This window comes from Zingiber officinale, chromosome 1B (assembly GCF_018446385.1).
Source record: "Zingiber officinale cultivar Zhangliang chromosome 1B, Zo_v1.1, whole genome shotgun sequence".
Classification (NCBI taxonomy): domain Eukaryota; kingdom Viridiplantae; phylum Streptophyta; class Magnoliopsida; order Zingiberales; family Zingiberaceae; genus Zingiber; species Zingiber officinale.
Window position 1 is genome coordinate 170,781,077 of NC_055986.1, and position 25,137 is coordinate 170,806,213.

Here is a 25,137-nt window from a genome sequence, read left to right on the forward strand (position 1 = left end):
TTGTAAAAATTTCTAAGTATCAATGAATACCTGTTTATTCGGCACTTTATATTTCTCCATTCTACCATCTTGTAGTTTTTTTAGCCCATCCTTAGTGTATGAGCTTTGGACTTTCATATTTGTTTAAGCAACAGGTAAAACGTGGGTCGGGCTTGCTTCTAGCACGATCGGACGACCTATGATTCTCCGAATACTTAACGCTAGTGCTTCACTCACTTACAATACAGCTGAACGACTCGTGAGTCTTTGACTCTTAGCATGAGGGCTACATTCGCTTATAACATGGCCGAACGGCTCGTCAGTCTTCGACACATCTGAGCTGAACCCCATGACTAATAAACTTGAGACACGAGAGCATGCTCGCTCACCCGATCGGGTTGAGAGTCTTTGATACTTACCACAAGGGCTACGCTCACTTATAACATGGCCGAACAACTCTTGAGTCTTTGACAAGCCCAGCTTGGATATAACGGCTATTAATCTTGAGGCGTGAGAACATGCTCGCTCATAACTCGTCCGATTGGGTCGAGAGTCTTTGACACTTGGGTGCGACTGCAAGTTCGCTTATAACATGGCCGAACAGCTCGTGACTCTTTGACACGCCCGGTCTAAATCCCACGGCAAATAAACTTGAGATGCAAGAACATGCTCGCTTATAACTTGCTCGATCGAGTCGAGAGTCTTTGACACTTAGCACGAGGGCTATGCTATAACACGGTCGAATGACTCGTGAGTCTTTGACACGCCCGGTTTGGACACCGTGGCTATTAATCTTAAGGTGCGAGAGCATGCTCACTTATAACTTGCCCGATCGAGTCGAGAGTCTTTGACACTTGAGCGCAAGTGCAAGCTCACTTATAACACGGTTGGATGGCTTGTGAATTTTTGACACTTGGTGCGAGAGCTTCACTCGCTTATAACACGGTCGAATGGCGCCCGTGAGCCTGGAGGTGTGAGAGCACTACTCACTTATAACACAGCTAAACAGCTCATGAGTCTGGAGGCGTGAGAGCACCGCTCACTTATAACTCGCCCGACCAAGCCAAGAGTTTTTTACACTTGGCGCGAGAGTTTTGCTCGTTTATAACATGGCCGAATAGATCGTGAGTCTTTGACACTTAGCACAAGAGCTTCGTTCGCTTATAATACGGTCGAACGACTCGTGAGTCTAGAGGTGTGAGAACACCGCTCACTTTTAACTTGTCCAACAGGCTCGTGAGTCTGGAGGCGTGAAAGTACTGCTCACTTATAATTCTCTCGACCAGGCCGAGAGTCTTTAACACTTGGCCCGAGAGATTTGCTCACTTATAATACGACCGAACGACTCGTAAGTCTTTGACATTTAGCGCAAGTGCTTCGCTCGCTTATAACACGGTTGAACAACTTGTGCGTCTGGAGGCGTGAGAGCACCACTCACTTATAACTCATCCAACTGGGTCAAGAGTCTTTGACAATTTATGCGAGAGATTCACTCTCTTATAACACGGCCGAACGACTCTTGAGTCTTTGACACTTGGCGAAACTTTGTTTTAAACCTTCTTGCATTCATAAGATAATTGGTTTTACAATTTACATCAATTCTACTGTACGCTTACTATCCTACCCGATAGGGCTGTTGATGGTTCGCGCTCTATGGACGATAGAGCGTCCTTCCGATCTTGTCTTGTAGATAGTACGACCTCGAGTTGAGCTTCTGTATCACTTTGTAAAGTCCTCCCCATGACTCCTTCAGTTTGGTCACGTTGCCGACCAGTTTCACTCTTTTCTAGACTAAGTCGTTGACCTGGAACGATCAGAGAATAACTCATCTGTTATAGTTTTGCTTCATTCTCTGTCAATGCGCCATCAACCGGATGATAGCTTTATCTCTGACCTCATCTATCAGATCTAGCTCCATAAGTCGTTGATCAGGATTATCTTCATCATACAACCGTTACTGATAAGATTCTATGCTAACCTCAACTGGGACCACTGCTTTTCCTCTGTACACCAAGTGGAATGGAGTAATGTCAGTGGCCTCCCGAGGTGTAGTGCGATAAGACCATAGTACGCTTGGCAGTTCATCCACCCAACTTCCTCCCATGTGGTTGAGTCGGACCCTGAGTTCCCTGAGAATTTCTCTGTTGGTGACTTTCACTTGGCCATTGCTTTGGCGATAAGCCACTGAAGTAAAGACCCACCACTCTTTGAGACTTCGTCATTAAAATTGTCTTCCATTGTCAGAGACTAATTTGTGAGGGACACCAAACCGACATACGATATTTTACTAACTAAATTTGATTACTATCTGTTCCCTTATCTTGATGAGTGGTTCGGCTTCTACCCATTTTGAAAAATATTCTACCATCACAAGCAGAAATCTCCTTTAGCTGATCGTCATAGGGAAGGGCCCTATAATATTTATGCCTCACTGGTCGAATGGACATGACACGATGAATGTCTTCAGTTCTTCCATCGGCCGGTGCAATATGTTCTGGTATTTATGGCAAGAGAGACAGGTGGGCACTGTCCGGGAGACATCCACTTGCAAGGTAGGCCAAAAGTACCCCACTAGGAGTATTTTTCTTGTCAATGAACGGGCGCCCAGATGACTGTTGCAGGAGCCTTGATAAACTTCTTGTAAGATATACTGGATGCCTTCCGTTCTGAAACACTTGAGTAGTGATCTCGAGAAGGCTCTTTTATATAGATGGTCTCCAATTAGTGCGAACCGTCCGACCCTCTTCTTGATTACCTAAGCCGGCTCCCGATCTGGTGTATTGCCCGACCGGAGGAACTCGATCAAAGGTATCCTCCAGTCACTTGAAGTCCCTCCTTCAACCGACCTCTCGATATGAGCCACCAACAGTACCTTCTAGATTGGCCCATCTAGCACTTTAGGGGTTAAGGAACTGGCTAATTTTGCTAGTTTGTCTGCATACTGATTCTCTGCTTGGAGGATTTTTTGGATAATTACTTCTTGAAATCAGGCCTTCAACTTTTTGAACACCTCAGCATACAACCTTAGTCTTGCATTGCTTATTTCAAAAGTCCCTGACAGTTGCTGTGCTGCCAATTGAGAGTCTGAGTGCATAAGGACTCGAGTGACTCTTATATGTCGAGCCGCTTGTAACCCGACGATCAAAGCTTCGTACTCTTCCTCGTTGTTCGTGGCACGATAGTCCAGTCGAATGGAGACACTACTAGAAAAAAAGTCTATAATGACACTTCCTTAATGACATTTTAAAATTAAAGTGTAGTTATAAACATTCTATAAGGATATTAATTAAAAATGATTAATTTTTTAAAACAAATGTCATATTAGACCCTTATAAAGACATAGTTTATAAATGTCATTATATTACACAATTACACGTGTATAAACCTATTTATCAACTTGTTTAACTTTTATAACATAAACTTTATCTTCTCAATGCAGATCCTTTCCTTGCCTCTCCCTCTACATAGCAACATGATTTCTTCCCTCTCCATAAGACCTCCTTCTTTCTTTCCTATCCACGACAGCAAGGGTTCTTCCCTCTCCACAGCACCACCTTCTTTCTTTCCTCTCTATAGCAATAAGGTTTCTTCCCTCTCTACAGCAAGGAAGGAAGAGGGAAGCCCGAGATATCAAGTTCCTCCTCCCGATTCTGTACTTTTAAGGTTTAGATGAAGCTTTTCTTATAGTGGATTGATGTCTCATTTGATCCTGATTTCTCCCTATTCTATAATGCCTTTGTTTTGGGGGTTGTAATATTGTTTGTTAGGGTTTTTGGAATCATTCACTACGATGGATTCGGCATCTCCGAATCATCTGGAGTTTGATTATTTGTTTAAGTTGTTGCTCATTGACGATTCTAGCGTTGTTAAAAGCAGTCATCTTCTTAGATTCACTTCGGACTTCCTAGACCACGCGGAAGTCGCTGATCTGACGACGGGGAATGACGGGGAGCAAGCAGTCGGTGTCATTTAAATCAACAGAATATATTTCACGACGTCGACAGCGTCGGAGACTATTTACAGAGGCGACGAAGTCTTCAATTGTGGCTCGCTCTACTAAACCGGTAGAAGAATTCTACACATTCTACTTTGAAGTTGAACTGCTATCCCTCTTTGACTTCTTCTCTGCATTAGGGATTCATAGACTACTGGTGGAAGCTGTTGGTGAGGGAAGCATCCGACGATCGAACCTGAGTTTTGATAATGGCAAAAGATTCAAAGTTAAGGTGTGTTGTTATCTAACATGTTGAATGAGTGTTTCAGGAAAGTCCTAACTGCGGTTAGGCAAGTGAAAACCCTAGGGGGTGGTAACCCTAGGTCCTAGGGGGTGGTAACCCTAGGTGGAGAAAAGTCCTAGCTGCGGTTAGGCAAAGGGAAAACCCTAGGGGGCGGTAACCCTAGGTCATAGGGGGTGGTAACCCTATGCGGAAAGTCTTGACAGGTCGATGGCTTCAGGCAAAAGTCCTAGGGGTGGTAACCCTAGGTGGAAAGTCCTGGTGTCGCGAACCAGGTGAAAGACTGGACTAGCCGGGAAGCGGATGTCCAGCAGAAAGTCCGGAAGCGTCGAGTGCTGAGCAAAAGTCCAGTCGATCTGAAGGATCGCACTGGCAACAGGTAAATCTCCTGAGTGGAGTAGGTGAGGACGCGTTCCCCGCAGAGGGAACAGTAGGCGTCGGGTCGACCTAGGGTTTCCGGTTGGAAACCCGAAGTCAGAGACTGTCATTATCACTTCTATTATGTTTTATGTGCTAACTTTGTGCTGCAGGGTATATTTGGGATTAATGTATCTTGCAGGGACCAAAGTGCAAAGATTAACCTCGGATGAACAGTGTCCGAGGCGCCTCCATGGAGCTTGGAGGCGCCTCGGGTGCAAAACCTAAGCTGGCTGCGAAGCAAGCTTCAAGGCGCCTTGGATAGGCTTAAGGCGCCTTGGAGAGGTTGGAGGCGCCTTGAACAGGATAGAATTCGACCAGGTCGATTCTGATCCACGCGGGTGATACGGCCAGCCTGGAGGCGCCTTGGAGGGGTTTAAGGCGCCTTGAATACTGTTTATAAAGGGGATTCGACCAGCAGCTTTAATATACAACATTCAAGTCTTCCTTCTGCATTTAGCTGCTAACGAACTCGTCCCGAAGTGCTGCAACTCGACACCGACAACCCGAAGCTTCAATTTAGTATTTTCCATTGTCGGTATAAGATTATTTACTGCATTACTTGTAAATCATCTTTGTATACTTTCGAATTTATAGTTGTTGCTCACCGGAAGCGATCAAGGATCGTGGGCCTTCGAGTAGGAGTCGCCTTAGGCTCCGAACAAAGTAAAATCGACATGTGTCTTTTGTGTTGTTTTCTTTATCTATTCCGCTGCGTTTTGTTTGTTTTTATTCCGATACGAACGAAACTTCCGCGAGCGCTATTCACCCCCCCTCTAGCGCGGTCTCGATCCAACAGAAGCCACTGGTTTAAATCAAGTATCACTTGCCCACCTCTGTAATCGCAGCATTGCGGATCATGGATCTGTAAAAAGGTTCGATCTTTTCACATTTTTGCACTCGTTTCTACGGGATTTTTATCTTGATTTGGGTGGATAATTTATGTTTTCATGAAAGCTTCCCCTGTTGATGAACGATTTCTTGAATGCTTCTTTCGTAAAGATAGGATTGTTTTTACCTGTGCGCTCTTTGGACTTTGTCTCGAACAGCTGGGGCAAATTCTTAGATGATCTAAAAATGTGTGGATGCCCGATTTTTTAGTAGCTAAGAGCTACCAAGCGCTGTGCAAGTGGCATCATTTAGCTCATTTACTTGAATCACTGCTCGTAGTAGTTATATACTTAAATATACATGTTTTTTATATCAAAACTTTGATTTCATGGAAAATTAACTATATATATTCCTTCTCTAATTTTCTCATATTCCTTTTTGGGTTGTCATCTTGTTTGTTAGGGTTTTTGGAATCATTCACTACGATGGATTCTACATCTCTGAACCATCTGAAGTTCGATTATTTGTTTAAGTTGTTGTTTATTGGCGATTCTAGTGTTGTTAAAAGCAATTATCTTCTCAGATTCACTTCAAACTCCTTCGAAGATATTTTCCCTACAATTGGTGCGCTTCGGTTCTTGCCTCTAATCCTTTTCCCCTCTTTGATAATTAATGAGAAATCGAGTCGTTTTTAGCCTTTTATCCTGGAATGGGATAAAATTTATTGTTGTTGCATTGACATTTTGCTATTGCATTCATTGTTTGTCGATATATATAGGGACTATGTGACATCACTTTACAACAATTCCCCTCTTTCTTGAGGATTTATTCATTATCTAAACTAGGACTGCTAATGTTGTTTGCTTGTTGGAGTGGGCAAAAGTTTCACGTGAATAGAATTGGAAAGTAGAGACATTTTGAAAAAAATATCTTGGTTTTCTAAATAATTTGTCTTCAATCTTTGTGGTATGTATTCACTTTGATAAATTTTAATAAATTGTATTTCAAATATTATACTTGCTCTTTGTTTGAATCAAGAATCTGCTCAGCTATCTTTTGCACGATTTGGTTAATTTATTTTCTTAGTTGAATTTGCACTTAAGAATCCTTCTGTCTATGTTATCTAGGTGTTTATTTTATAGTAAAGATTGTCAAACAGTGGGGGTAAAATGTTGAAGCTTGCAGTTTGGGATACAGGTAAAACTACTCATTGTTGGTGCCATGACAATTATTTCTAATTTTCCTTTAGTATGTTCAATTGCTATCAGTTTGACATTTAGTAACACTTCCTTGAGAAAAAATAACAATTCTTTTGATTTTGAGAAACTCCTTAATTGACTTACTTTACCAAGAAAATCCACATTGAAATACCAACTGGTATTGAATGAGTCCTTTACCATAAAAAACTTGATTCAAATCATTTGCAACAAGAAGGCATGAAAGTGAGTGGGACTTACTATGGCCAAAGTAACACATGGTGTTGAGATGGCTAGTAGGCATCTTGAAAAATCATGATTTATACTTGAAGAAGCCACTAAGAACTTTTGTGTTATGCAGAAATTGGATTCATGCTTTCCTACAATAATTGATTGCACTTGATCATTAAGAGTATAGTCTAATACCATGATTGCAAGTTAAATATCATGTAGATTGCACAAAGTCAGTTGTTGTTCAGGACTTAGCTATTTAATGTGGGTAAAAACCTCACTAATTCAACCACCACTAAAAGACACGTGTATATGGCAGATAGCTAAGTATCCAGATGAGTAAAGAATTGATTCATTAGTTCTCGTTTGATTATTTCTTGTTTGAAATATTGTATTCATTTCATAGATACTAAATAACATTGTGTTTTGATAGACTTATTTTTCAATGAGTAAAGAATTGATTTATTTTTCTCGTTTGATTTTCTTTGACAAAACATGCAATGCAGCAAGCTTGTCAAGCTTGTCAGGAAAATAAATGGAGTTGGAGGGACTGGATGTAGTATCATCAAAAGAAGATGAACTGATATATGCTTTTCTAAACAAAATGCAATTGGAGGAACTTAATGTTTTGAGTGTATTTGTAAATACTTTTACCTAGTTTTTGCTAGTTTTGGAATCAATACTTTTACATTAGTATTACATTTGTAAATTTGACTCAAATAATTATTAGATAAATAAAAGTTCAGTGATGTGGTAGATGAATTGTTATGATTTGATAAATTGTAATGAATTGTGATGATGTGGTGGATGAATTGGATATAAATTTTTTATATGATGGGTGAATTGTGATCATGTATAAATTTTAAATTAAAATGATATATTTTGAATAAATATTAGTGACAATTATTAATGTATTTATAAATTATTATAATTGACATTTAATAGTATCATTATAGATTAGTTAAGGTGATATTTTAAAATGACCTTATAAATTATCTTTCCTGACATTTTCGATTGTCAGTATATCTCTAGAATTAAGACATTTTTTAAGTTTGCATAGATATTTTATTATGACATTATACAAATGTCAAGAATACCAGAGAGCCTAAGGTGATATTGCATTTCAATACATTTTTCAGTAATGTCACTATAGCTTTAATGTCACTAAAAATATACTTCCGTTCTGAAACACTTGAGTAGTGATCTCGAGAAGGCTCTTTTATATAGGTGGTCTCCAATTAGTGTGAACCGTCCGACCCTCTTCTTGATTACCCAAGCCGACTCCCGATTTGGTGTATTGCCCGACCGGAGGAACTCGATCAAAGGTATCCTCCAGTCATTTGAAGTCCCTCCTTCAACCGACCTCTCGATATGAGCCACCAATAGTACCTTCTAGATTGGCCCATCTAGCACTTTAGGGGTTAAGGAACTGGCTAATTTTGCTAGTTTGTCTGCATACTGATTCTCTGCTTGGGGGATTTTTTGGATAATTACTTCTTGAAATCTGGCCTTCAACTTTTTGAACACCTCAGCATACAATCTTAGCCTTGCATTGCTTATTTCAAAAGTCCCTGACAGTTGCCGTGCTGCCAATTGAGAGTCTGAGTGCATAAGGACTTGAGTGACTCTTATATGTCGAGCTGCTTGTAACCCGACGATCAAAGCTTCGTACTCTGCCTCGTTGTTCGTGGCACGATAGTCCAGTCGAATGGAGAGCTGCACTCGATCTTTACGTGGTGATATCAAAAACATGCCCACGTCGCTGATCTGCCTGGTGGATGATTCGCCTACATAGATTTTTCAAGTTGCCTCCGACTCGGTATTCTATACCTCCGTCACAAAATTGGCTAAGGCTTGCGCCTTGATTACTGATCTGGGATGATGCTATATGCCAAATTCGCTCAGCTCAGTACTCCACTTGATGAGTCGGTCGAATGCTTTAGGGTTAAAGAGAACCTGCCCTAGAGTGTTGTTGGTCAATGTAATTATAGGATGCAACAAAAAGTATGGGTGTAACCTCCGACGGCGAGGACCAAACCGTACACTAGCTTCTTGAGACAAGTGTAGCGACATTCAGCATCTTTCAATATATAACTCAAAAAATACATCGGTTGTTGTTCAACACCATTTTGTCACACCAACACTGAGCCAACTGCCCGCTCTATAGATGATAAGTACATCCCGAGTGGCTCGCCAACGATAGATTTTGCCATTACTGGTAAGGAGGTTAGATAACTCTTGAGCTCCTCCAGTGCTTTATCGCACTCAGTGTCCCATTGAAATTTTATAGCTCGGTGTAGAACCTTAAAGAACAGGTGGCTTTGATCAGATGACTTGGAGATGAACCTTGATAATGTTGTGATTCGTCCCGTCAGCCATTGATCCTCCTTGAGGTTATGGGAAGGAGGCATATCTTGGAGCGCCTTCACTTTGCTTGGATTCGCCTCGATCCTCCACTCGGTCACGATGTAACCGAGGAAGCGTCCGCTCATTGCCCTGAATAGGCACTTGTTTGGATTAAGCTTGATTCCATACCTCCTCAGCGTTCGGCATGTCTCCTCAATATCTGCACAGAGATCAGTGGCTCGGAGGGATTTTATTAGAATGTCATCAACGTATACCTCAATGTTCTGACTGATCTATCCTCAGAATACCTTATTCATTAGCCTCTGATAGGTAGCTCCTACGTTCTTCAATTTGAATGACATCACATTGTAACAAAAGGTCCCGTCGACCGTGATAAAACTGACCTTCTCCTGATCTTCTCTAGCGAGCGGGACCTGGTGGTATCCCTAGTACACATCCAACATGCAAATCAGCTCGCAGCTTGCTGTCGAATTCACCATCTGATCAATGCATGACAGTGGATAATAGTTCATTGGGCAGGCCTTGTTCAAGTCTCGAAAGTTAATGTAGACTCACCATTTATTGTTTGGTTTGGAGACTAGCACCACATTAGCTAACCAACTCGAAATTGTACTTCGCATATGTGGCCGACCTTCAACATCTTTTCTACTTTCACTCGGATTATCTGATTTTGCTCAGAGCTGAAGTCTATTTTCTTTTGTCTTCTGTTTCACCGGCCTTGCATTCGGACGAACATTGCAGCTCATGCTAGGCAATGGTCGGTGAGATGCCCTAGAGCTCATGTGTCACCCATGCGAACACATCGTGATTCTGCCTTAGACAGGCAACGAGCTCCTTCTTCTGTTCCGCACCTAGGTTGGCTGCGATGAAAATGTGGCTTCTGGCTGGCTGGGGTGCACCTGAGCTTCTTCTTTCTCATCATATACCAGGGCGGGAGGCTCTTCCAAAATTGTGTTTACCTTGAGTCATGGAGCCTTCCGCGCGGCCCGTAAGTCTACTTTTACCATCTTGACGTAGCACCACCAAGCCGCCAGCTGGTCGCCCTTGACTTCTCCGACCAAGTTATTCGCAGGGAACTTGATCTTCTTGCAGAACGTGGACACAACTGCTTAGAACTCGTTCAACGACAGTCATCCCAAAATAACATTATAGGCGGACGGGGCATCCACCACGATGAAGTTCATCGTCCTCATCCTTTCGAGCGACTCCTCTCTGAGGGACATAGCCAGACGAACTTGGTCGATCAACAATACCTCATTGCCTGTGAACCTGTATAAGGGAGTCGTCATAGGCTGGAGCTCATTCTGATTGATTTACAGTTGATCGAAAGCTTTCTTGAAAATGATATACGCCGAACTGCCTGTATCTACAAAAGTATGGTGAATATTGTAATCAACGATTTTTGCTTTGATAATTAGGGTGTTGTCGTGCGGGACCTCCACTCCCTCCAAGTCTTGAGGACCTAAACTGATTTCTGGTTTTTCTGCGGCTGCTTTGGTGCATCCAAGGGCGTGGATTTCTAACTGCAGAGCATGTAATTTCCGAGCCAGATTAAAGTCACGACCGGCTGGTCCTCCTGCAATCATCCCAATGTCACCCTGAGCGGTGTTGCTTTTGTTTTCTTCCTCCCGAGCCGACGGACGTTCTTGTTTGACAGATGCTCAGGTAGGCCTTTGATAGTCTCCGTGTTAATGTGTCTATCGGTGCTCTTCAGTCGCTGGCCTCCTCTCTTCATGCCGCCCTCCTACTCGTTGGTGATGGTGTATATCAACCTAGGGGGATTGGCAGTAAAATCTGGATGAAGCCAGTGGTGGGGCTTTGGTTTGTAACTATAGCAATCTCTAGTCTTGTGCGTGGTTGTCCGATGATTGTTGGATCCCATGGTTATTTTGATGTAATCAACCAAGTTAGGTTAGATCCTATTTGTTATTTGATCCTTGTGTCTAAGTGTGTAGGAGCTTATGAGCACAAGAAGTCGAGCGGAAGATGCAGCTAGCGAGAAGGACGACACGGGAAGGGAGCCGACGGGCTCGATGCGTCCGAAGGACGAAAGAGATGCGGAATAGTACACCGGTGGACGAGAAGAATGTGTGCGGCGTTCGAGGGACGAGAAGCCGGGTCGGAAGTCTGCTCGAGGAGAAGGTCAGAAATTGAGTTCGAGTGAGCCCTATTTCGGTTGGTCGCAATCACCCAAGCAATCAGAGCTTCGGAAGACGAAAAGAAGGCAAAAGGAGCTGGAAAAGCTAGCTTGAGGCGCCTTCAACGAAGTGTTGAAGGCGCCTGCGCTGCCTGCAGTGCTGGAGGCGCTCTCATGGCCTTGAGGGCACCTTCAACCATGTCCGAGGCGCCCTCAAGTCCATTGGAGGCGCCTCAGACCCAGTCTAGTGATCGTTTTCATATATGGATAAAGTTTTATCCATCTACTCGGCTGGACGCACCCTCAACCTCGTTGGAGGCGCCCTCAAGGCTCGAGATAAGTTTTCCAAGAGCTATATAAAGGCCCCTGGAGCTAGGAAATTTATCATTCAGCTCAGTATCAACTTCCTAGCAACTGTTTGATCTTCTAGTGTGTAAAAAGCTTCTCCGCCTTTAGAGAAGGAGACTTTTCTAGTGCGCTCTTTTCAACTGCCTTGGATTAACAACCTTCTTGGTTATAACTAAGTCAAAAATCTGGGTCTTTTTTCTTACTGTTTATTTATGTTAATTCTTTTATTATTGTTGCTATTATTTTAGAGTTGAAAGTTTGAGGAGAGTATTTTTTATTTGCAGGCAATTCACCCTCCCCACTTGCCGGCCCCGCTGCACCAACAAGTGGTATCAGAGCCAGACCGCCTCAGAAGGACTGACCGCCAACTGAAGCACAAGGATCAAGACGATGGCCAGAACAAGCATTCATCCCCCGAAGTTCGACGGAGACTTCGCTACATGGAGACGAAGAATGAAGGTATTTTTTAAAACAGATTTTGACATTCTTCTAACTATGAAATTTGGTTTTTCAGCCCCCAAAAGATAAAGAAGAGTACCAATAGACAAAAAAAGAGTAAGCCGATTTTGTGGCCAACGGAAAGGCGGAATTTCACCTGGTCAGCGTTCTGTCACCCCAGGAGGTAAGTCGGATCGGAAGCTACGACTCCGCAAAGACCTCTGGGAAAAATTCCTAGAGCTCCACGAAGGCACATCAGAAGCGAAATTAGCAAGGCGCGACATCCTCCAGACTCAGCTGACTAATCTCCGGATGAATAACGGCGAAAAGGTAGCGCAACTTCAAGTGAGAATTAAGGAGCTGATAACGCAATTGAACAACCTCGGAGAATCGGTAACAAACGTGCGCGACGTTCGAGGGACGTTAAGCCGGGGAGGAAGGCTGCTCGAGGAGAAGGCCAGAAATTAGGTTCGGGTGAGTCCTATTTCGGTTGGCTGGAATCACCCAAAAGAACGGGACTTCAGAAGACGAAGCAAAAGAAGCAACTAAGTTGGAAAAGCTGCCAGCCAGCTTGGAGGCGCCTCCAGCTTGAAGGCGCCTTCAATCTGGTTGGAGGCGCCTCCAAGCTGGTCAAAACTACCATTGAGCTGCCGATAGAGTTCTATCAGCTGATCAAATTGGAGGCGCCTTGAACCTTGTTGGAGGCACCTTGGACCCTCGGGATAGAATTTCCAGGAGCTATAGAAAGGCCCCTAGAGCTAGGAATTATTTATTCAACTCCGCATTAGATTTCCTAGCAACTGTTGAGCTTTCTAAGTGTGTAAAAAGCTTCTCCTCCTTCAGAGAATGAGTTTTCTTACTGCGCTTTTCATCGTCTTAGATTAACAACCGTCTTCGTTGTAACTAAATTAATTCCAGGTCTTCTCTATTTCTTTTTGCTTAATTGTTTTATTTTAGTGTTGCTATTTTTGAATTAAAAGTTTGAGGAGGGTATAATTTTTATTTGCAGGCAATTCACCCCCCTCTTGCCGGCTCCGCTGCACAGCCTGCACCTACAGAAATGTATGATAATTTAAAATTAGAGAATGAGAAATTGAAAAATGATTATGCATGCTTAAATAAATTTCCCAAATCAAAACTAAAATTATATGAAAAATTAAACTGGTATATTATAAAGCATCAGGGACAACTTAGGAAAGTTCTCAAAAGTTATGTACCCCCTAAGTTCTTGATTAATCCAGTAGGAAGGAACCTTTACTGGGTTCCAAAATCTTTTCTAGACTAAAAATTTTAAATTAAAACTTTCAGCGAGAAAATTAAACATTAAAATTTCTTTATGAGGTTTTGTCTAAGGAAGTGGTTGTTGCTCCAATAACCAAGAAGGCCTAGTGCCTTGCCACGACCTGGAAGCCAAAATATTGAAATAAAATATTTAATTAACTTTCTGGTAAAGTATTAAAATTAAAATAAATAATATTTTAAAAAGTTTTTCAAACATTTTTAAAAAATACTTTTATACTTGGAAAAATATTTCATGCATAAAATTTTTACTTAGAAAAAATCTCAAATAATATTTTTTTTGAAATAAAAATTTCTTCTGTGATCAAAGGGGGAGAGAGAGGAACAAGTTTAGGGAGAGTTAGTTTAGGGAGAGTTAAAAAATAAAAAATTTCTTTTTCTTAGTATTGCAAATTCTATTATTGCAATCTTTCTGTTTAAAATGTTAGTTTAGTAATTTCTTTAAATTACTACTTGTCTGTTTTTTTCCCTAACTTGAACTTGGGTTGATGCACATCAAAAATGGAGAGATTGTTGGACCCCGTGATTGTTTTGATGTGATCAACCAAGTTAGGTTAGGCTCTGTTTGTTATTTGATCCCTATGTCTAAGTGTGCAAGAAGTCGAACGGAAGATACAGCTAGAGAGAAGGACAGCACGGGAAGGGAGCCGACGGGCTCGGTGCGTCCGAAGAACGAAAGAGCTGCGGAATAGTACACCGGTGGACGAGAAGAACGTGTGCGGCGTTCGAGGGATGAGAAGTCGGGTCGGAAGCCTGCTCGAGGAGAAGGTCGGAAATTGAGTTCGGGTGAGCCCTATTTCGGTTGGTCGCAATCACCCATGCAATCAGAGCTTCGGAAGACGAAAATAAGGCAAAAGGAGCTGGAAAAGCTAGCTTGAGGCGCCTTCAACAAAGTGTTGAAGGCGCCTGCACTGCCTGCAGTGCTGGAGGCGCTCTCATGGCCTTGAGGGCACCTTCAACCATGTCTGAGGTGCCCTGAAGGCCATTAGAGGCGTCTCAGACCCAATCTAGTGATCGTTTTCACATATGGATAAAGTTTTATCTCTCTACTCGGCTGGAGGCGCCCTCAACCTCATTGGAGGCGCCCTCAAGGCTCGAAATAAGTTTTCCAAGAGCTATATAAAGGCCCATGGAGCTAGGAAATTTATCATTCAACTCAGTATCAACTTCCTAGCAATTGTTTGAGCTTCTAGTGTGTAAAAGGCTTCTCCGCCTTCAGAGAATGAGACTTTTCTAGTGTGCTCTTTTCAACCGCCTTGGATTAACAACTTTTTTGGTTGTAACCAAGTCAAAAGTCTAGGTCTTTTCTCTTACTGTTTATTCCTGTTAATTCTTTTATTATTGTTGCTATTATTTTAGAGTTGAAAGTTTGAGAAGAGTATTTTTTATTTGCAGGCAATTCACCTCTCCCCTCTTTCCAGCCCCGCTGCACCAACAATGATAAGAGCAGAAAAGTGGGGTCCACGGTCGGGGCTCAGTGGGCCTCCCATGTTGGGCATCCGCATGTTGGACCGCATGGGTCCGCGGTTCCCGGTGTTCTTGTGCTACTTGAGACCACCTTGGTGGTTGATGTGCATGGGTCGATCGGTGCTTCGGGACATTGATTGGCTCAGGGATTACTTTCTTCCTCTAAGCCGCTTGAGCTTCTTTGACGTTGATGCACTCTGTAGCCCGCCCGAGTAAATGATCAAAGTCTCTCGGAGGTCTCTGGATGAGTGACCAAAGAACTCGCCTTCTGTAAGTCCTTGGGAGAAAGAGCTTATCAAGATTTCCAACGTAGTTGATGAAACTTTCATAGCCACTTGGTTAAACCTTTTAATATACACCCGCAGTGCTTCCTTGGGCCCTTGCTTGACCGCAAATAGGTTGACATTTGTCTTCTAATGGCGGTGACTGCTTGCAAAGTGTTGTAGGAACGTCGATCAGAAATCTTTGAAGTTTTGAATGGATCTGATTAGCAACATCTTGAACCACCTCTGCACTGATCCGGAGAGCATGGTGAGGAATACACGACATTTGACTCCATCAGTGTACTGGTGGAGCGTTGCCACATTTTGATGAGGTGATCTTCGGGGGTCGATTGCCCCCGTGTATTCCTCGGTCGTCAAAGGCCTATAATGGCGTGGTAGCTGGTCGTTGAAGATCTCCTGGGAGAACTACCGATTAATCCGCTTGGGAGAGGTATCGAGCTGAGGTGCTTTATCTTTTCGCTCATCTCAGACGGGTGCGTCATCTGACGAGGAGCTAGGTGTCCGCTCCGCTCGACCCTCTTCTTCTAACGACGTGCGGAACAACCTGCAGTCGTAAGGGATGGGCGCATCTCGAGTGATGCCGGTCGGCCTGTTCCTTGCTTCCGGCCAGCTTGATCTTCTGCTCGGGCTTTGGGTTCAGCGTATTGGCCCGTTCTTGACACAGTGGGGTCGTCCGCTCGACGTCCGACCGCTATCTGCTGCTGCTCCATCATCTTCGCTGCTCGAGCTTGTATTAACAACTCTAAGTCTTTTTACATTAGTGTTACCGTAGTGAGTCGTCCAGCATATATCCTCCATCTTCACGCTTCGGATTCAGGTAAAGATTCCTATAGCTCACGAATGATTTGGTTCATTTATACCCCTATATACAATCGCACCCACTTAATAATAGATTAAACTTGTAATTTTAATCAGTAAATTTAAGCACTGATTTACCATTAAAATAGATATTTAAATAAGTTAGCTAATGTTGGAAAATACGAGTAGCTCATCCATTGTGAAATGAATTAAAGTAGCATCTTAATGCGTGCGAGCGGCTTTGAAAAATGGTTGATGAATCTGATTCTGATTCTGACGCGGTTTGAAATCTGAACCGCGTTAACAATGCTTCCCTTGTGCGTTACTTCATCCAGGTATCAGTCAATTTATTGTATCATTTCGATATAAAATTTTGCCCACCTGCCTTTCAGTTATTGGCTGAAGCTTCTAGCTTGTCATCAAGTTTGACCCGTCGATCGAAACGTGTGCTGACAAACACGTTCCTGTCGGTCCCAGAATTCAATTAAATAATTTAACAAAGTTATATATATCCCTCGACTCATTTTTCCACTATATGTGTTATGTGTATCATTCAGATTTGCCATTCATTAATCAGCTTCTCATTCTGTATTTGATCTTTCAAGACCATGAGTTACTACTCCCAGCAACAAGTTCCTTCTCAAGGTATTTAACTCAATTTATTCGATTATATACCCTCAAAAAGCTTCTTTTTTTTTTTTATTTTATTAATTTGTTAACATGAATATCCATATCTCTGTAAATCCTGCAGCTTATCCACCACCGCCTACTTCTTACCCGCCACCAGCGGAGCAGGCCTACCCACCGACGACGGCTCCGCCGCCGCCGCCGGGGTATCCGACTAGAGGCGGGAAGGTGAATGATCAGCAGCAGGTTCCCGTCGAGACTAGCAGCCGCGGCGATGGATTCTGGAAAGGATGGTGAGAACGAAACCGAGAATTATTTTAATTTTAGTTATTTATTTATTTTCCTGACCAAGGCAACAAATTAAAGATAAAATAATCTGTTTCTGGCACTTGATAAATTGTGTTGGGGTACGGTTAGCAAAGATTTAAATAGTTTGTTAATTTGTATAATTTGTTGGATTTGCAGCTGTGCTGCCTTGTGTTGCTGCTGCGTTCTGGATATGTGCTTCTGAAATCTGAGGAGGATTCATTTTCTGCTAGCTAGCTACTGTTATGTTTGTGTTCAGATCGGTGTGAGGGGGTGTGACTGCTACTGTCTTATCATCCTATTCTATTCTACTTGATTTATGTTCTATAGCGACTGGATTGTTCTTGATGAATCTTGGCTGATCAATTTGATTTTTGTATCCAGTTTGAGAATTGTTATAACTTTTTTTTTTAATTAAAAAAACCATAGGGAATTATTGCAGAATGATAATGGCTACATGTAAAAATAAAAGCGAGAAACTGACTTCTCACTAGCTTCTTCAGTTAAACCTTTCTATTTCATTCATCATCTGAGATGTAAAAATTATATATATATATATATATATAAAAGCAGAGATTTTTCAAAGCATTTCCCCTTATTTTAATAACTGTATGTGAGTTAATAACTGAACTGTGGGGGTAGTTCCAGCAGGTGATTTAATTGGAGTTTTACTTGGTGTCGGAGTCACCTGAATTAATTTATTTATTGTTTATTTACTTAGTAAGAAGTAAAATAAAGGAAAATGTGATGAGTGATGGAATCTTTTGACCCAAAGTGCATGTGATCGGAGAATGATTTTAATTAATGTTCTGAAATAGTTAATTTAATGTTCAAATCGACAGTAGGTCGAAAGTAAAAAAAGTAAATGAACTCGTCTGCTAATAATAAATCTAATGGAATCAGCAAGATAAAAAGGAAAGATAGATTACTCCTATACTTCTATAAACAAGCTGGAATAGCTCAGTTGGTTAGAGCGTGTGGCTGTTAACCACAAGGTCGGAGGTTCAAGCCCTCCTTCTAGCGATTAATTTCGGATTTTGCCGTCAGCATAATTGTGTCCCACCATTCAAATCACTCGCCTCAAAATTATATATGACCCCGATTATATAAAGAAATATTCATTTTTATTTTTTTAAAAGTAATAATTGGTTTATTATAGTAATAATTGGTTATAATGCAATGTATATTTTTTCATAAATAAATACATATTTTATATTAGATTTATCTCATACACTCAAATAATTTTTTAAAAAAATTAATTAAAAAAAAAGAACAGCTCTGATTTGGCATTTCGACACATTTATGTTAGTTAGGTTCATAAATTGATAATAATAATAATAATAAAATCTTCTTAAATCAAATCAGATCCGACTTGTTTTTTTTTCTTCCATAAAACAGAACCCAGATGTCAATTTAAATAAAATCGGATCCAAACTCTTATCCACAAAAAGATATCCCAATTTTTAACTTTTTATTCGCTTCATAATTAATTTGAAAATTTTCTTACTTTTTTCCATAAAAATCGTCCAAAATTTACTTTTACGACCGGTTCGTAATTATTTCTTAAATTTCTCAAATCAAATCGAATGTATCTATTTTTTCCCATAAAAAACGAGCCAAATTTAACGAACAGAATCCTACGGAGGGTCAAATTTTTCAAAATCAATTGGGCCAGGTGTGGATCCAGAGAGCATATCACATCAATTTACATTTTGGGACAGTCAATTTATTATTATTGTAAATTGTCTGGGCACATGAGCCGAGATTATTCGCCGAAGGCTCAGCATGTTGCTTCCGAAGTTTCGTATCATGGAGTTCAGCTCAGTCAGACAGGGACTCAGCGAGGAGGGCACAGAACCCAATCCTCACATCGTCAACAGAGGACAGCTCCCCCTGCAGCAGCTGCATTTGACATGATCGGATAGGAGTCCCCCAGTGCTCTCATAGTACCACAGAGCTCTGTTCCGCGACCACAGTATCTGACTCAGGGGCAATATCAACCGCAGCCCCAGCCACTGATTCAGTACCAGTCACCGCCTCAGTCCCTAGTACAGTATCAACCACAGCCACTGGTCCAGTACCAGTCACCGCCCCAGCCGTCAGTCCAGTATCAGTCTCAGCCTACCTATCCGTCTCTGGCTCAGTACCCGAGACCGTCACAGTGGCAGGTTCAGACTCAAGCGCAGTAGCCTTTCGCAGCACTACCACCTCCTCCACCGCTAGAGACTGGACATATTCATGCGGTGACCAGAGAGGATGCGCAGCGGGCCAACGGATCCATTTTCCGTGGTACGATTTCTATTTATGCCTTATCTATTGATATACTGATACTGGTAGCTCACATTCTTTTATATCCCGTACCTTTATGCGGGAAATTGGTAGATTACCCACTTTCAAACCGCATCGACTGACCGTCTCTCTACCGTCCAGTGATACCTTAGACGTCACCCAGGATGTCAGAGGTTGCCCGTTAGACTTTAACAACATGATACTCACGGTAGATCTTTTAGTACTGGAAATGGTTGACTTTGATATTATTCTTGACATGGATTGTTTGTAAGTATATCATGTCATTGTTGATTGCCAGACGAGGGTCGTCACATTCTGGCTTCCGAACCAACCCTCGTGGGATTTCACTGGCATTAGAGACGACGACATATCAACCATTTCGACGATTCAGGCTCAGAAGCTGCTGTCACATAGCTGTCAGGGTTTTCTGTTATCTTTAATTCATATTGAAGACGACAGTAGTTCTCAATTCTCCGACGTTCCAGTAGTCCGAGAGTATCCGAATGTATTTTCAGAGGAGCTATCAGATTTGCCTCCCAGAAGGCAAGTGGAGTTTGCTATTGAGTTAATTCTGAGAACCGCACCGTCATCAAAAGCTCCTTACCGTATGACACCAAAAGAGTTGAACAAACTGAAGGTTCAACTCCAGGAACTTTTAGACAGGGGATTTATGCGCCCTAGTGCTTCTCCATGGGGTTCTCCGGTATTATTTGTCAAGAAAAATAATGGTACTCTGAGGTTGTGCATCGATTACAGACAGCTGAATGCAGTGACCGTCAGAAATAAGTACGTCTTACCGCGGATCGAGGATTTATTTGATCAGCTCAGAGATACCTCAGTGTATTCTAAGATTGATCTATCGTCCGGATACCATCAGTTGAGAATCAGAGAATCTGATATTCAGAAGACAGCATTCCGTACCAGATATAGTCATTTCTGACAAAGATGTTGAGCGAGATTTGTGTGTACAACAAGAGAGGACCAAACCAAGGAACCCATGAGCTCAAAGGGGAATACAAGAATTTTGGGGGGAATCAACAATGAATGAATGCCCTAGGTAAAAGTTCTGTTCTTCGTGTTCTTTGCGTTTGATTGATTCCCTCTCGACACGAGATTCACCCCAATTTGATCGGTGTATGACTCTCTACACTATCATCATAGGCACAGAGTGCACCTGGTATACTGCATTTGCTCTAGAAGATCAATAAAGCCATCGAACAAAAGTGAACCGTCTCAGCATCATCATTCTTTTGATGGTGGTGGTTGTATCTCTATGCATTAGTTCATGTGTGGAATTGAATTGTACATTTTGATAGCAAAATTTAATATTACTTATTTCTATCGTACCAAAACTTAAATGACTAATGAGCATTATAACCTCACTTAGGTATCCAAAACTTAAATGAGTAATGAGCATTGTAATCTCACTTAGGTATGAGGAGATATTTGTATTTTTTTTTTAAGAAAAATGATATACTCAATAAAAAAAATTCAAGGAAAAGTACATAAAGTGATGAGGGTTACAAAAAATAAAATGGTGGCTCATGACTTTATATGTCTATCTTTGAATTTTTCCTTAGATTTTTTTATTTACTTTGTGTCCGATGACAAATTTTTATGGAATCAGACCTATTATTTATGTGATTAATATAATGGAATTGAATTACCGAAAAAACATTGGCAGTATATCTTTTCTTATTATACTAAGAACTTTTGGCTCAAGTGACATGCTAGAGATTATTTTAAAAAAAAAATCACAAGATTTGACCAGTATGTTTTTAAAAACCGACCAAACAAATGACCAAAATTATTTTTTAAAAAAATAATAAAATATATATTTAACTGATGTTTTTTTAAAAAAAATAATGATCAATAAATTTTTTAACTAAGTTTACCATCAAAATATATTTGGGTGCTATTTTTTTTTTAAAAAAAATACCGGAGTATGTTTTTATCAATTCATCAGTTATTTCTATAAAATATTAGTTGATAAATTTTATAAAACTATTTAAAAAGGCAAATAATAACCTTACGTTAGTTTAAATCATATTGTTTGTTTATGCTATAAAAGCATAAATTAATATGTTAACATAATATTTTAATTCCACGAATATGATATCCGCACTGTGCGTGTCAACGGGGTATCAGTTTTGTTTTTTTATTTTGATTATTTTTTAAATTTTGAATTAAAAAATAATTAAATTATTTTTTTAAGATATTATTTTTAGGTTCATGTTTCCCAATTGAGTTATAATTTATAAGCTATTTTTTTTAAAAAAATATTACTTATAGGGTTCAGATTTCCTAATTGGGTTGTAGTATTTAGTAAAAAAAAATAAAAATAAAATAAATTTAAGTATTTACAGAGTATTGTAATGTGTTTAGGGGATATATTCATGGATTAAGAATTTATATAAGGAAATATTGATTTTTTAAAATTTAAAATTAAAAAATAATAGATTTCGTCAATTATTTTTATTTTTTTAAAAATTTGAATTAAAATATTTTTTTATTCCTAGGGTTCAACCTTCCCAATTGAGTTATAGTGTTTAGTAAAAGAAAAATTAATAATGAAATAAATTTAAGTATTTATGGAGTATCCTAATGTATTTAGGATATATATTTATGTATTAGAGATTTATATAAAGAAATATTGATTTTTTAATTAAAATCTTAAAAAAATAATTGAAAAAAAAAAGGTCGGGATATGGCGCGCGCGGCGCGTAGCATATCACATCACGGCTCTTAATTCCATATCAATTTTTTAATATAAATGTGATATATTTTTTATTCCATAAAAGCATAGATTGTAATGTGTTGAGATAATATTAATTGCAGTTGATATGATTTTTTCTAACTAACTAATCTGTTTATTTTTCCCCGATTTATTACTAAAGTTATCATAATTTTTCTAACTAACTAATCTGTTTATTTTTCCCCGATTTTGACGTTTATGCTATAAATTAACATGATGATGAAATAAAATTTCATCTTTGTTATCGTTTTCTTTGAAGGGACTTCCTATCAATTGGCGTGACAGATCAATGGAGGATGATATAATTTTTCTAGATACAACTAGAGCGGAACTACCGGTGTGGCTATTGAAGTGTCCGCCGGCCATCTCGAGGGTGTTTCAATCGGTCGCCTCTAACTCTTTCTCCGCAACTAGTCCGATCATTGTCAAGATCGTCCGTACTGTTGATCTCCTCCATCTTGACGATCCCTCCTCTGAACAAGTAAATACAATTTTTCTTTTTATATATCCCTTCTTTTTATTTTTATTTTTCATCTTGGTGCAATTACTTAGCTCACGTTTGAAATTAGGATTCAGAATTAGTTTATCAAAGAAATTTGAAATTAATTAACATTATGTTTCAATTTGATTATATTTTCAAGTTGTTTAATTAATAACATTATGTTTCTTGATTCTTAGTTTACACTGGAAATGATTCAAACTAATCCTAATACACCCAGGAGTTACAAGTTGAACATGTCGAAAGATGTTGCACCAATGTGTGTTTTTTCCAAATCTAAACAAGGTAAGCATTTACTTTCATTTCTTTTCGAACAGACCTTAAATCGTAAACCCTAACTCATAATATTTATTATTGTCCCATATAAAATCATTGCGTGCTTTTCAACGGGATTAAGTCTGATCACAAAAGTAATTGCTAATGTAGGAAAGATGTCGGTGGAGGGGAAGGTAGAGTGTAAATTTGACATGGAACCTCAAAATTTAAGGGCTTATAGTAATTTATGCCGCGACAGAACGAACAAGGCTGCGGTCAAGACCAGAAAAGTACAGGTCGATACATTTTATTTTATTTTTTACTTTGTCGACTCATTCTATTATTCCTTTGTTTTTTGTTAAAAAACTAAACCCTTGTTTGTTTGTTTTAATTTTTCCTCACACAATTTTAGGTTCTCGAGAATGATCATGGCATGTTCATGACGCCAATGCCCGGCCAACTTCCATCTAGTTCGAAGGTAGCATTTTCTTTTGTATAATACATCGATCGTTATTCCTTTATTGCATTGCCACACATTTGCACTGCAATTGTTAGATCCTCTAGTTTTTATCTTCAAAACTCTTGTTTTGACAGGAGAAGAGAAAATTAACCCAGTCTAAGCGGCAGGATGCCAAACGAGTACGAATGGACAAAGGAGAAATGTTGAACATTCTCTTTAGACTCTTCGAAAGGCAACCCAATTGGGGGCTGAAGCAACTGGTCCTAGAGACTAACCAACCTCAGGTACTAACTACTGCTTCAAACTGTCTAGACCTACAAATGAATCGATAGCTAATGTCTATCGTTTGCCTTATACCTCGCTCAAAGTTATTTAGTATGCTAACTAGATAGCCTGAATTTTGCTGTTCTCGGTGATTTGTTTTTCTCAGGTTTAATTATTTTTATTTTGTTTTTGAGCAGCAATTTCTGAAAGAGGTGTTGAGCGAGATTTGCGTGTACAACAAGAGAGGACCAAACCAAGCAACCCATGAGCTCAAAGGGGAATACAAGAATTTTGGGGGGAATCAACAATGAATGAATGCCATAGGTAAAAGTTTTGTTCTTCGTGTTCTTTGCGTTTGATTGATTCCCTCTCGTGTCGAGGTTCACCCCAATTTGGTCGGTGCATGACTCTCTCCACTGTCATCACAGGCACAGAGTGCACATGGTATACTGCATTTGCTCTAGAAGATCAACAAGACCATCGAACAAAAGTGGACCGTCTCAGCATCATCATTCTTTTGATGGTGGTGGTTGTATTTCTTTGCATTAGTTCATGTGTGGAATTGAACAATTGAATATGCTCTGTTGTAATTTGTTGATGTGACAGTCTGGAAGTTTTTAAAATACGATTTATCAATTGAATATGCTCTGTTGTCAGCGACACAAACTTCTAAAAGGATATGATGAGATAGTTAGTAGGTACATCTGCGACCGACCGACAGTTGCTCGGTCGAGTAGTCCTTGTCCGGATGTAATACACAGAATGATCTTGTTTTCCGTTCAACTGTATTGTTGTTGGAGGGCCGCTCTTTGTACAATCGAACATGTCTCCTGCTCAAGGTAGTGGTCCGGGAAATTGCTGCTTGACTACTAGTCTTAATCGTGGACTTTCTCGGAGCGTCAATTTGGGCATGACTGGGCTGACCAGGTTGTCACGCCCGATCAGACAGATGAAGTCGTCGCTGGACTTAATTGATTTATTTCAAAGACATAAATTTTTGACTATTTTGATTTTAACATCTATGTTTACCATTTTTTTCTACTTTAACTCATTGATGGACTCCACCGCATTAATGACGAAGAACAGCAATGGATATGTTGAGTATACAATCGCGCCCACTTAATAATAGATTAAAATTGTTATTTTAATCAGTAAATTTAAGCACTTATTTACCATTAAAATAGATATTTAAATAAGTTAGCTAACTTTGGAAAATACGAGTAACTCATCCATTGTGAAACAACAATTTATCAAAAGATGTAGGTAGAGATTTAAATTTATCAAAAAGCATATGTTACTTTAGTATTTATCAAAGAACGTATTTTTTTTTAAGTGCATTTACTATTTTACCCTTCTGACAATTTGATTTTTTTTACCGTTTTCTTTTCTTCATTATATTTCTCTCTCTTCTTTTTTTTTATAAGCAGAACATATGGATAACATTAATCAATTTTTTCATAACATTTTAATACATTTGAAGAAGCAAAAATAAACAATGAATAGCATATTTGAACTCCTTGTAATTTCAGAAATCCACTGGAACTAAAATGAGTGCAATCGGAACTCTCTAGGTCAATCAGTGAGTTTCGGTCAAAACCAACTAATGGACCTAGAGAGCTCCGATTGCACCCATTTCAGTTTCTATGGATTTCTAA

At 40.0% G+C, this 25,137-nt stretch overlaps 2 protein-coding genes and 1 non-coding gene across 3 annotated transcripts; all 3 read left to right on the forward strand.

Annotated features, from left to right (window-relative positions):
* The first annotated feature begins 16,540 nt into the window (after nt 1-16,540).
* Nucleotides 16,541-17,343, forward strand: LOC121992157 (cysteine-rich and transmembrane domain-containing protein WIH1-like). Its single transcript, XM_042546334.1, has 3 exons — nt 16,541-16,672; nt 16,779-16,947; nt 17,120-17,343. The coding sequence occupies exons 1-3, from the start codon at nt 16,636-16,638 to the stop codon at nt 17,163-17,165; spliced, it is 252 nt and encodes an 83-aa protein (XP_042402268.1). The 5' UTR covers nt 16,541-16,635; the 3' UTR covers nt 17,166-17,343.
* Nucleotides 17,344-17,909: 566 nt separating this feature from the next.
* On the forward strand, nt 17,910-17,983 carry TRNAN-GUU. Its single transcript has one exon. It is a non-coding gene; the product is annotated as a tRNA-Asn (tRNA).
* Nucleotides 17,984-22,293: 4,310 nt separating this feature from the next.
* On the forward strand, nt 22,294-24,080 carry LOC121992074 (transcription initiation factor IIF subunit beta-like). Its single transcript, XM_042546214.1, has 7 exons — nt 22,294-22,485; nt 22,683-22,788; nt 22,930-23,054; nt 23,171-23,236; nt 23,353-23,502; nt 23,680-23,806; nt 23,911-24,080. The coding sequence occupies exons 1-6, from the start codon at nt 22,294-22,296 to the stop codon at nt 23,791-23,793; spliced, it is 753 nt and encodes a 250-aa protein (XP_042402148.1). The 3' UTR covers nt 23,794-23,806; nt 23,911-24,080.
* The last annotated feature ends 1,057 nt before the right edge of the window (nt 24,081-25,137 follow it).

Bases quoted from the DNA above. Each gene is read 5' to 3' on its own strand.
- LOC121992074 (XM_042546214.1), top strand. From the start codon at position 22,294: ATGGAGGATGATATAATTTTTCTAGATACAACTAGAGCGGAACTACCG. The intron at 22,486-22,682 runs GTAAATACAATT...CTTGATTCTTAG, and splicing joins ACGATCCCTCCTCTGAACAA to TTTACACTGGAAATGATTCA. The intron at 23,055-23,170 runs GTCGATACATTT...ACACAATTTTAG, and splicing joins TCAAGACCAGAAAAGTACAG to GTTCTCGAGAATGATCATGG.
- LOC121992157 (XM_042546334.1), top strand. From the start codon at position 16,636: ATGAGTTACTACTCCCAGCAACAAGTTCCTTCTCAAG. The intron at 16,673-16,778 runs GTATTTAACTCA...TAAATCCTGCAG, and splicing joins GCAACAAGTTCCTTCTCAAG to CTTATCCACCACCGCCTACT. The intron at 16,948-17,119 runs GTGAGAACGAAA...TTGGATTTGCAG, and splicing joins GATGGATTCTGGAAAGGATG to CTGTGCTGCCTTGTGTTGCT.